At 43.0% G+C, this 12,855-nt stretch overlaps 1 protein-coding gene across 1 annotated transcript; it reads right to left on the reverse strand.

The window, feature by feature from the left end:
- Positions 1-3,624: 3,624 nt before the first annotated feature.
- LOC140850209 (lysine-specific demethylase 4D-like) lies at positions 3,625-5,709 on the reverse strand. Its single transcript, XM_073239964.1, has one exon. The coding sequence runs from the start codon at positions 5,502-5,504 to the stop codon at positions 3,945-3,947; it is 1,560 nt and encodes a 519-aa protein (XP_073096065.1). The 5' UTR covers positions 5,505-5,709; the 3' UTR covers positions 3,625-3,944.
- Between the last annotated feature and the right edge of the window lie 7,146 nt (positions 5,710-12,855).

The following is a 12,855-nucleotide window of genomic DNA, read 5'->3' on the forward strand; positions in this document are numbered from 1 at the left end:
CAGCATCCTTCCAACCTACCTGGGTGACAGCTGAGTGATAGCTGGGGGCCTTAGCTGGGTGGCTTATGGGGTGACAGTGAAATACTTGGTTGGGGGGTTCATCTGGGTGGCTTAATGGGTAACTCAGCTTAGTGGCTTAGCTGGGTGACTGGCTGGGTGGATTATCTGGGTTGTTTAGTGGGCAACTTAGTGGATGACTTAGCTGGGGGGTTTAGCTGTGTGGCTTAGTGGGTATCTTAGCTGAGTGGCTTAGCTGGGTGACTTAGTAGGTGACTTGGCAGGGTGACTTGGCTGGGTGACCTGGATGGCTGACTTAGTGGGTGACTGGCCAGGTGACTTAGTGGGTAACTGGCTGGGTGACTTGGCAGACACTCAAATCTTCTATACTTTCTGTTCTCACCTGTCCAACAAGGACAAGAATACCCATATTCATTGACTTCACTGGTATGTTGTAAGGAACCATCAGGAGCATAGACATGAAAAATATTTAAAAATATAAAAATACTAGCTGAGAAGAGGGAGGAGTCAAGATGGCGGCATGAATAGGGCAGCAGAAATCTCCTCCCAAAACCATATACATTTTTGAAAATACAACAAATACAACTATTCTTAAAGAGAGACCAGAAGATATAATACAACAGCCAGGCTACATCTACACCTGCAAAAACCCAGTGCCTCATGAAGGGGGTAAGACAGCCATGGCCTGGTGGGACCTGAGCACACCCCCCACACCAGCTCCCCAGCAGGAGGATAGGAGTTGGAGCAGGGGAGGAGTGGGAGCCCAGGACTGCTAAATACCCTTATTTATCCCAGTCATCCGCACTGAGAGCGCAGACGCACAGTGTGTGGTGTGCTGGATACTTGGGAAATGGAACCGTAAAACCTGGGAACGGGTTCCCACAGCTGACACTCCTGGGACAAAAGAAAAGCGAGTGCCCTTTGAAAGTCTTAAAGGGACAGGAGCCTCACAGCTGGATGGAAGCATCTCAGCATACTCAGCTCAGCAGCTGGGAATCCCAGGGAACTCCAGGTGCCCTAACACCATGCGCAGCAGTGCAGGCTCTGAGGCCCCTCATGGCGATAAACAGCCCTCCACCTGTTCCCCTTCTGGTACGGCCCCGCCATAGCAGGGCAGCAGCCTGAGACCGGCCAGGCCCACAGCAGTTGCACAGAGCCTCCCCCCACAGCTGCCCAGGCCAGACTCAGAGACCCCATTGACATGCAGCTGCCCAGCACAAGCCACTAGGGGTTGCCTTCTCACAGGAGAGGAAGGTGAAGAGCAAGCGGGAAGGGACTTTCTTCTCCCAGCTAATACATGCGCCAACTGCTCATGACTACTTATATCACCATGAAAAGGCAGGAGAATTTGATCCAGACCAGAATCACACAGACATCCCCTGAGAGGGAACCTGGGGAGATAGATTTAACCAATTTTCCTGAAAAAGAATTCAAAATGGAGGTCTTAACCATGCTGATGGAGCTGCAGAGAAAAATGCAAGAGATAATGGATAAAGTTGGGAGGGAGAATACAGAAATAAAACAATATCTGGAAGAACTTAAAAGCAGAATGGATGAGGTGCAAGAGGCCATTAATGAAATAGAAACCATAGAACAGGAACACAGAGAAGCTGATGCAGAGAGGGATAAAAGGATCTCCAGGAATGAAAGAATATTAAGAGAATTGTGTGACCAATAAAAATGGAACAAAATTTGCATTATAGGGGTACAAGAAGAAGAGAGAAAAAAGGGCAAGAAAGTGACTTTGAAGAAATAATTGCTGAAAACTTCCACAAACTGGGGGAGGGAATATGTGCTCAGACCATAGAAGCACAAAGAAGTCCCAACAGAAGGGACCCAAAGAGGACACCACCAAGACACATAATAATTAAAATGGCAAAGATCATGGACAAGGACAGAGTATTAAAGGCAGCTAGACAGAGGAAAAAGATCACCTACAAAGGAAAACCCATCAGGCTATCATCAGACGTCTCAACAGAAACCTTACAGGCCAGAAGAGAATGGCATGATATATTTAATGCAATGAAACAGAAGGATCTTGAACCAAGAATACTGTATCCAGCAGGATTATCATTTAAATATGAAGAAGGGATTAAACAATTCCAAGACAAGCAAAAGTTGAGGGAGTTTGCCTCCCACAAACCACCTCTACAGGATATTTTAGAGGGACTGCTCTAGATGGGAGCACTCCTAAGGCTCCCAGAGAAATGTCACCAGAGAAAATAAAATCACAGCAAAGAAAGCAGACCAACCAAATACTAACTAAAGATGAAAAATAAAATCAACTACCCACAAAAGCAGTCAAAGGAAACACAAAAGAGCACAGAACAAAACACCCAACATATGAAGAATGGAGGAGGAGAAATAAGAAGGGAGAGAAATAAAGAATCACCAGACAGTGTTTATAATAGCTTAATAAGCAAGTTAAGTTAGACAGTAAGATACTAAAGAAGCTAACCTTGAACCTTTGGTAACCACGAACCTAAAGCCTCCAATGGCAATAACTACATATCTTTTAATAATCACTCTAAATGTTAATAAATTGAATGAACCAATCAAAAGACACAGAGTAATAGAATGGATAAAAAAAGCAAGACCCATCTATATGCTGCTTAAAGGAGTCTCACCTCAAACCCAAAGACATGCACAGACTGAACTCAAGGGATGGAAAAAGATATTTCATGCAAACAATGCGGAGAAAAAAGCAGGTGTCACAGTACTAGTATCAGACAAAATAGACTTCAAAACAAAGAAAGTTACAAGAGATAAAGACATTATATAATGATAAAGGGCTCAGTCCAACAAGAGGATATATCCATTATGAATATATATGCACTGAAAACAGGAGCAGCAGCATATATGAAACAAATACTAACAGAATTAAAGGAGGCAATGCATTCATTTTAGGAGACTTCAACATAACACTCACTCCAAAGGATCCACAAAACAGATCCACAAAACAGAAAATAAGTAAGGACACAGAGGCATGAATAGCACACTAGAACAGATGGACCTAATAGACATCTATAGAAATCTACATCCAAAAGCAACAGGATACACATTCTTCTCAAGTGCACATGGAACATTCTCCAGAATAGACCACCTACCAGGCCACAAAAAGAGCCTCAGTAAATTCAAAAAGATTGAAATCCTACCAACCAACTTTTCAGAACACAAAGGTATAAAACTAGAAATAGATTGTACAAAGAAAGCAAAAAGGCTCACAAACACATGGAGGCTTAATAACATGCTCCTAAATAATCAATGGATCAATGACCAAATTAAAATAGAGATCAAGCAATATATGGAAACAAATGACAACAACAACACAAAGCCCAAAGTTCTGTGACATGCAGCAAAAGCAAGTCTTAAGAGGAAAGTATATAGCAATCCAGGCATAATTAAAGAAGGAAGAACAACCCCAAATGAATAGTCTAACATCACAATTATTGAAATCGGAAAAAGAAGAATAAATGAGGCCTGGAAGATCATGGCAGTAAGAACAAAGGTCATTCTATCTTTATATAATTTTCATTATGAATGTCCTTTGCTTTTCCAAGATTGAGTATGGCAAAAAATCATCAGACATGAAGAAACAGCTGGATATGGGGAATTTTATTGAGAAGAGTGGTCCAAATTGAGGGTGTTGACATGAAGTAAAATAGACCTGGAATAGAGTTGCTTGAAGAAGCTGCTCTACCACCACTTGCAAAGACAAGCATCCAGTGGATGAAACCTCATTGGCAGCAGTGTCAAAAGAGATAATGGTGTCTGGGAGGAAGAATACGTTGTTTGTCATCAATAATGTGGACTCAGCAGGTCCCGTGGCAGCACCGCAGGTTGTGAAGGCTCTGAGGTGTACACGTGCCCACACTTAGGGAGCCTCCACGTGTAAGATAAGCGGGCTACCAAAACGTCCCCCTGGGTTAGGGTGCAGGGGAACTGCAGCACCCGGAAGCCTCAGCAGAATGCAGGGATGCAGGGCTCGGTGGTGCAGAGTTATCCAGTGAGGGTCCACCTGAAGAAACGGCCTGAACATCAGGATCCTGAGCTGCACATGCTGTGCTGAGCAAGAGGCGCTTCTTGGCCGGGGCGTGGTCAGTCAGCTCCTGAGTCCCCTGCTCCCGAGGACGACGGCCAGGACCACGCCTGCCAGTTGGGTGGAGACCCAGGTCAGATGGGTCCTGGATTGTCAGCAGGGCTGAGTCATGCTCCAGGGGCCGACAAGTGGCGTCCCTGCCCTGAGCCACAGAGGGAGGAACAGAGGCCTGCACATGGCGCCGAGATGCGGGCAGCCTAGGGGCGCAGCGGTGACGCCCTCGCCCCACAGCCACATGCCTGGCAGGGCTCAGTGAGCGGCGTGGCGGCAGGTCCCGGAGGCCCAGTGCGGCTCTCCTGGTTGCCCACAACTCCTTCCAGGTGCCCAGCTCTTGGCTGCCCGTTGCTGCAGGTGCCACATGGTTCACTGCCTTCTGGTCCTGCCCGCGCTTCCAGAGCTCATAGCGCTCAGGCTGCAGGGTGCGCACGAAGATATCAATGGGAAAGCTGACCCTGGCCTCCCCGCAGCTGCACTGAGAGGCCGCTTTGCCGTAATCAATCCAGCGCGGCATGGCAAAGTTGATGGCCTCCGCGCAGTTGAAGCCGTGGTTGAAGCCAGCGTGGTACCCGTACGGAAATGTCACTATGAACTCGCCAGCCTCCTGCGTGACCCGACTGAAGGGGATCCTGTTGTCCCTGAGGACAGTGGGAGAGATGAGGGCTACCTTGTGCCGCAGGAAGGCCCCACAGCTGTGGGCACTAGCCGGGAAGAGCTCCTTGGCCAGGTGTTCCAGGCGCCAGCCATGCTCCGGGGGCACTGCATACCACGTTTTGGGCTCCCCGAAGTGCACATAGTTGATACTGTACAAGTCCATGTCCTCTGTGTGCCATGCAAACGTGGTCTTCCACATCCCAAAGTACAGGTAGGGTGTGTTGACGCCTTCGATGACCACCCCACACTCCTGCTCCAGCAGATCCTGAATGGTTCCCAGGTGTCTGAGGTTCCACTGCTTGGTGTTTTTAGCAAATAAGGAGCCGTTGACGTCAGCGCCATAGATTGGTGAACTGTAGAGCCGGGTTTTCCAGAATTTTCGCTCCAAATCTTCAATATCTGAGTGTGCGGGCGCCTTATATTTAGCACTGTTTGCCAGGTCACGATACTCCCCGACCGTCATGGCCTTCTTCTTTTTGGAGTACTGAGTGAACACACCAGCCCTACCCAGGACGTCCTGCTGGAGGGGAGAGGGGATTAGGATGTCACCGATGTCATCGTAGGTCTTCCTGGCTTCCCACCCCTTGGGGGGAATTATCTTGGCCACACCTGCTCGGTGTGCACCTTGAGATTCCATATAAATAATATATTTCTCAAAATCATTAAACTCTTCTTCAGTTGGGTAGAAGGTCATGATTCTACAACTTGGGTTCTGGGCACAGTTTGCCTGAGACATCTTGGCTTCCGTAATGAAGAACAAACAAACTCTCAGGTCTTCAGGTGTGGTCTGGATAGTGGAGCATGGTGGAAAATGCTATTATTCCAAAATTGGTTTGAGTGTCTCTGAGTCAGCAGGAAACACCCGTGGACTTTGGTGTAAATGAGATGATGTTTTGGGGCTTGCTGATTCACCAGGAGACGGCCCCCTGGGCAGAAGCTGATACAGGAGCTGAACGTGCAACTCTGTGATGTTCCTCAGCTGGCACTGGGGTTTGTTCTCTGACGCCTCCTGACTCAAGCAGTCCTGGGTGCACGGTGTCCAAATGTACTGTCTTCAGGACAGTGTTTAAAACAAAACCTAGAAGAAAGAATACAAAAGCTTGAACATTAATGTTTGGAGGAAGTTATTCAGGAGCTACAAGTAAAATACCATGGGATCCCACCATGGGATATTATCCCACACTCAAAGAAGGGCTAAAATTTTATAAGATTGACAATGTAGGATGTGGTGTTGATGTAGAACAATGGGAATTCTCATACCCTCATAGAAAGAATGGAAATCACACTTTGGGGAACTATTTAGACAGTATCTACTAAAATTGAACTTATGCATGTGTAAGACTGGACATACGCATGTGCCATGACTCAACGGTTACCACATGTCTAGGTAATCTGTATAGCTGTGCATGGAAAGTCACCTCCATTAATGCTCATAACAATATTATTTCTAGGAGCAAATACTGGAGACAACCCAAAAGTCCATCAACAGTAGAATGGACATACACTGTGGTACAGTTCTACAGTGGAATACAATAGAGCACTGCAGATTATATGAACATATAGGGATAATTTTGCAAATGTAATACTGGGCAATATTATCCAGACCTAAAAGAATATCAAATCCATTATTCCAATTTTACATGAAATTTCATCTTTTTATATAAGTATATATAAAGAAGGAGGTAAAGTAATCTATGTTAGGAGTTAGAGCAGTGGTTACCTTTGAGAAAGAGAGGTTGTGAGTGGGAACGTGAGGAGGTCTCTGGAGAAACATTAATATTTTGTTTGGAATCTAGGTGCTGGTTACACAGCCATCAGAATAGCTAATTGTTATCATTCATCTGGCAGTTATGATTTTCACAAATTTCCATATGTTTATTTAAAAACAGAGTTTAGAGTGAGAAGCACTGAAGACTAAGAGACATATTTCATTGTATTAAAAGAAAAAGGAAGAATGAAAATAAATGAACTAAACCTTTTATTGAAGAAGCTAGGAAATGGGAGAAGGAGGAGTAAAGAAATAAAGAATAAAGATGAAATTAATGAAAATAATACATACAAAACAGAAGGATGATGGCAAAAATGTCATTTGAAGAGACTAAGAAATGCAACAAACCATGAGCATAACTGATAAGAAAGGATAGAAAGTGGAAATAAACAATACTAGGAATTAAACTGTGCACAGATCTAGTAATATAGCAGAGAATTTTTCTAAATCTCAAGAGAATCTTATGAGCATCTGACATCAACATTTTAAACAGATAAGAAGATGATTTTCTAGAGAGGAAACATACACAAAATGAATCCAAGAAAAACAAGAAAGCTCCAATATCCCAAATAAGAATCTGGATCAAAGCATGACTCTTAAAAAACCCTGAGACACACATTTATAGGTGAACCTAGCAAATTTTTAAGAAAACAACTGATTATACAAATCTTTCATGCTATAGAAAAGGTTGTAAAGCTACTCAGATGAGGCTAACTTATCTGATTACCAAGCTGGAAAAGGACAACAGAAAATAAAGCATAAATGAAAGCTTGCTAAGTAGAATATTATCTAACCAATAAAGCAAAATGCTAAAAGAATAATATATCATGATCAAATAGACTGTATCTCAGGAATGCAATGATGATTCAGCATCCCAAGATGTAATGATATAATCAGATATTAATGAAGGAAATGAAAAATAACATCAGCTCATAGGTACAAAAAATGATTTCATAAATTGAACATTCATTCATGATTTGAAAACTCTTTACTTGAAAACCATTCAGAAAAATTTCTACAGTAAGATAATGTTTTTCAATGTAAAAACAAATAGCAAGTGTCCTTAACAGTGAAACAAGAGAAACATTCTCTTGTTTAAGGTAGAAAAACAAGATACATCAGGAAACTCTCCCATTAGCATGATCTCAAGTGGTCCTTTCTTATAATTTCCTAGTTTTTCCCCTCTACAAATAATCTGTTTTCACCTTAAACTTTGGACATGCTGACTCCGTCCTACTTAGAATCCTCCAATTGTTCTGAAGTTCCCTGCATGATCTGGGCCGCCATCAGCCCTTCCCCGGGCTTTCTCCTATTCCTGGCTGGGTCTCAGAGGAGCCTGCACTCCTCCTCCTACCGGATGCTCTTTACACATAGGCAGCTCTCCTACCCCTTCAAGGCTGAGCTTACATATGATCTTTTCAGTGAGGTCTCCTCTGGTAGTTGTTTAGGATAAAGTGATTATTTTCTCTCAAGAAAACATATACACTCTTCTCAAGAAAACCTCGCCAAATGAAACATACTGCTGATCAGGATTTATAAGTCTCTTCAAAATTCTAATCAAATCAGCCGCACCCCAATTCCATCAACCCCAGTCTAATCACAACTGAATCCAATCAGCTATCCAACCAGCTCTTTCAATTGAAATACCCTTCCTTGTTCTAGTAAGTGGCATCCTTTTCAGTGTTATCAGCCCACAAAACATTGGTGATTTGCCTGAATTTTTTTCTCTGAGATTTCTTATAAGAAAATAGAAAGGGAAAAGAGGACTGCCAACCCTCAACAAATCTGAAATCATATTTTAAAAATAAAAAAACTTGTAAGCTCAAACAAATGGCTTCCTTCCACAGCCAGAGTTACAGAGACTAGAGTTCAGGTCTGCAGCAAGCATTGGTTTGATACAGTCGTACAAAAGCCACTAGCAAGGGCCAGAGAGAGCAAGCCTGTCCTTTGCCCCAGAAAGCAGCCCCAAAGGAATGAGAGACCTCGGAATAAAAGACACACCTGTTAAGAGGCAAAACATGCCTACTCCTGTCATAAGTTGGTGTATGAAATCAGAGACTTCCTAGAAATTCTGAATCCATTTGGAGTCAACTTACAGAATTATTGGGAATTTGTGAGTTACTGGTTCTGGACAAATTCTCTGAAAATGTGTCAGAAACCTAGAGCAGATCCAGGTTTGTGGGGTCTGAAGATGATACAAATGTCAGGGCCTTCTTAGGAATGGAAAGATTTCCCTGGGAAAGCTGCTGGGATGGGAGGGAAAGTCGTAGAGTAAAGAGCACGGTGGTCTGGGCACAAAACACCGTTGGTGCTGCGGTCTGCACAGAGCCACGGGGAGATGAAAGTCAGGCCAAGAAAATGGGGTGAGGGGGGGCTCCCAGGAGGAGGGAACCCCATTCCCTTTAGAGGTCCAGCCGTTTAATTTTCCTCACCCTGTTGTCTCCCCAATAAGACTTCAAAAGATCAGCTTGCCTGCCACAGTGCAAAATAGTAACATCCCCTATACCTCCTATGGTCCCCAAGCATCTGTCTTTCCTTATTGGAGGTCCATTCAGATGAAAGGAAGCTGGGGCTGGGGCCCATTCTGCTACTACTACTGCCCCCAGGTGTGTTGCCGGTATGGCTTCTCTGACTAAATATAATCCCTTCTTCCTTTGGGTCTAGGGTTTGGGGCAAAAATAGCAAAGGAAGGACTTGCTCTCTGTGACCACTGCTGGTGGCTTTGTAAGAGTGTGTCAACCCAATGTTTGCTGCAGACATGAATACTAGTGGCAGGGACCCTTGAAGTGAGCAGTAAGTGACCTCTGCCTGAGCTGGACCCTCATGCACCAAAGAATCTGCAAAACGTGGGATAAGGAGGATCAATACACTCTTCTCCTTTTTCAACGTGAACATCAGAGGATGGAAGGAGGGTCACAGCTGGTGAAACTATCTCCAGGGCTTTGTAGGACATATTGTAATTAAATGGAGGTGGAGGGAGATGATGACAATCTGGCTCATTCTTAGGGAGTATGAAAAATGCAATTTATTTAGACTCTAAAGAACATCTCCCTCTCCCTTTTCCAGATATACCTAATGAAAACTCAGAGTTTGGGGATAGGTTGTTATAAAAGAGCAGCTTGTCCAAAAATGACCCTTGATATTCCCCCAGATGGATGGAACATGCTCAAGTTCAGATTCCTGTGGGAACAGTGGCTTCCTTCCCATGGGGAACTGTACTGTCTGAAGGAACTTGAGGTCCCCAGCTGCCTCCTAAAGCAGAGGGCTGCTGGCCTTCCCAGACAGCTCCTGTATATGGTGGCATGACTTCCAGGCTACTTGATTCCCCAAGTCTGTACATCCTTTTCCTGATAAAGTTGCTGTCACCAAAGCTCTATATGAAGGAAGAGCATTGGGGGAAGGGGCCCCTCCCTTAGAACAAAACCCAAGACACGCCCAGGATTCCTCCAGGATTCCTCTCTGTGGAATTCTGAAGAAATGGGAAGACTGTGCGTTGTTTTGACACACACTTAGAAGGGTATCAAGTCCTTAACTCATACTGTATAACTTTGTAGCATTTATCCCCATACTTTGCACTACTATTGGCAACTCCACAATGGCCAATGACAGAATTATTCCCCAGAGAGGAGGAGCATTTAAATAATAAGCTTCCAGCAGGGTTAGGGCTTTACCAGGCAGGTGTATTTCAGGGAGAGAGAAACAAGGGTACTGATGACTGGATGGAGGGACAAAATGGTGATTATAAGCATGGATAATTAAATTTATCCTGTGTAAAAAGGAGATGAGAACATGAGGGTAGAGATGGAGAATGAAAGAGTATTTGATTTGTGGGCTGAATTTCTCCATTAGGTCAAATAATTCTGTTAAAACACTGGGAAATGTAAGCTAGAAAGAGAATGGGATGCTTGAAACAGATTTTTGAACTCAGGACACTTCTTAACTATCTTACTGATGTCTTCAAATTCTCCCTTTCACTTCATGCTATTCAACTTTAAACTGCCCTCCTCTTCCACCATTATTTCTCCCATATTTCCCTTCCATCTTTGTCCTTAAATTCCATCCTTTCTCAAGTACATCAACTTGATCTCATATCTTCCCTTACTGACCCAAAAAGCACCATGTCTTCCTCCACCTCTTGTAGTTCTTGTTTAGCACTTATAATTTATACCTTATATAATATGAACAGCAAGAGACACCTATACTTAGCACTTCCCTCTGCCAGGCCCTTTATGAAGCACTTTCTATATAATATCTCATTGAAACCTCACAGCTAGTTTATGAAGTCGGCACTATTATTACCCCTAATCAGTGGAGTAGAAAATGAAATGTAGGAAAATGTATATTTAATTCAACAGCTTGTGTCTCCATCTCTAGAACTTCTTCTGTTCTCCCCATGGCTATCTCTTCTGTTAAATTCCTTAAATCAACACCTCCCCCTTATTCCAGGACACAGTCAATTGAATATCACAGTCCTCTTTGTCTCTCTTAAATCATCAGTTATCAGTTATCAGTCTCTTTCCTGACTTAAGCTACCGTCTTCCCTCTCACCTTCATTTCATTACCAAACATGTTGAAAACATACATGAAAATAGTTTGCATCCACAAATGCATTTCCTCCCCTCTCCCACCTTCTGGTTCTGCCCCCACTTCTCTGCTGAAACTGATGGCTACAGATCAAGCTGTTCCCTCCCCAATGCCGCTGCAGGGGTTACACTTTATCTCTGTACATCCTTGGTTCACAGACACCTTCTTGCTCCTAAAAGGTCGCTGACCTCACAATTTAAATATTGCTCATATGAATATGTGCTCATAGGTTTTTCCCAGTTTGCCATTTAGTTTATAACTTTAATTCTATTTCATTTAAAGTGTTTTTGACATACATTTCCATGTCTTATGGTGCTGTTTGTCTTTTCCTTTATAATGTCTTTCACGTATTTTATATTCAGTAAGTTACTTCCCTGTCCAGAGGCAGGTAAGTATTCCTTCATGGTTTTTTTCTTTTTTGTACATTAATTTTATCTGTAATTCTGATTTTAATTATACCTTTCATTCTAACTGGTTTATTTTATTAATTTGTTTTATTGTCTTGTGTGTATGGTGTAAGGAATAAGGAAGATGAAACTGGTCCACAGGCCTCTATATATGACATATTTGCTGTGTATTTTCTCTGTTTACAGAAGCTTTTTGCTGTCCCAGAGTTCTTAAATTTTTTCAATCTTAAAATTCAGGTGTTTTGGTTTTAAGACATTTTTTAAGGTCTTCTTTGAAGACTTCCTCTACATTTTTCCTATGCACATTAACTCTAATTCCTGTTTTTTGGATATTGGACCTCATGGATTGGACCTTAATCTTTGTATCTTTTCTTCTCCCACTTTTCTATCCCTTTATTACTGTACTCTCATTTGAAAAATCCCCTCATCTTTACCTCCCCAAACTCCTTCAATTGTGTCTTTTTCATTTCCCCTATCAAAATTTTAATTTCCAACAGGTCATTTCTGATCCTTAGCTTTTTTTGTACCTTCCCCCACCCTTTTTCCTCTCAGTCTTATTGTCCTGTTCTTATTTCACAAGCGCACTTCTTCAATCTCTCTGAAAATACTAAAATGTCAATGGCTTTGAAGTGTTTTTTTCCCCCTGCATGGTTTGTTTCTTTGAAATTTCTTTTTACATTTTTTTTTTCATTTTTGTCTCTATCTTTCAGGTTAAGGCTTTCCTCAAATGTCTGATGATCCTTAGTAGTTGGCTCATATATGAGTATAGCCCAAAAAAAGCTGATGAAAAACTGGGTGTATGGATAGGTTTGGTGATTGTGCTTCCCTGAATGGTGATCTGGCGGGGTTGGGTCTGGGTGAAGCTCTGACACCCGCATCTCTAAGAGCTGCTCATATGCAACAGTGAAGGGTCTTCCAATCTTCCTCCTGGGAGGGACAGGCCTGCTTCCCCACCACATGGAAAAATATCCTGAAATTTCCAATACCCAACTTGTGAAGCTCACCAAATCAATTTGTTTTCCCGATGACAAGCATACTGCCGATGGTTTCTGTAAGTTCTCTGTTCAGAGACTACCTTTTCCACTTGCTCTGGAAAATGAAACTTGGTTTTCCATCAAGATGAGAGAGGAGTTTATCCTGCTACCAGAGAATGCGAGGGAGTCTGAGGCTCCAGCTACTTCATAGACTTTCAGCAAATCTTCCTTAGCCTCCGTCCGCATCCAGAGGAAGCCAGTGCCGTGAAATCCCAAGCCTTCTGGAGTCTGTGGACAGTTGTGTTCCTGCTTAGCTTTTCTGTCAGTTTAAGATTCAACTTTCTCGGGTTTGAG

This window comes from Manis javanica, chromosome 6, assembly GCF_040802235.1.
Source record: "Manis javanica isolate MJ-LG chromosome 6, MJ_LKY, whole genome shotgun sequence".
NCBI lineage: Eukaryota > Metazoa > Chordata > Mammalia > Pholidota > Manidae > Manis > Manis javanica.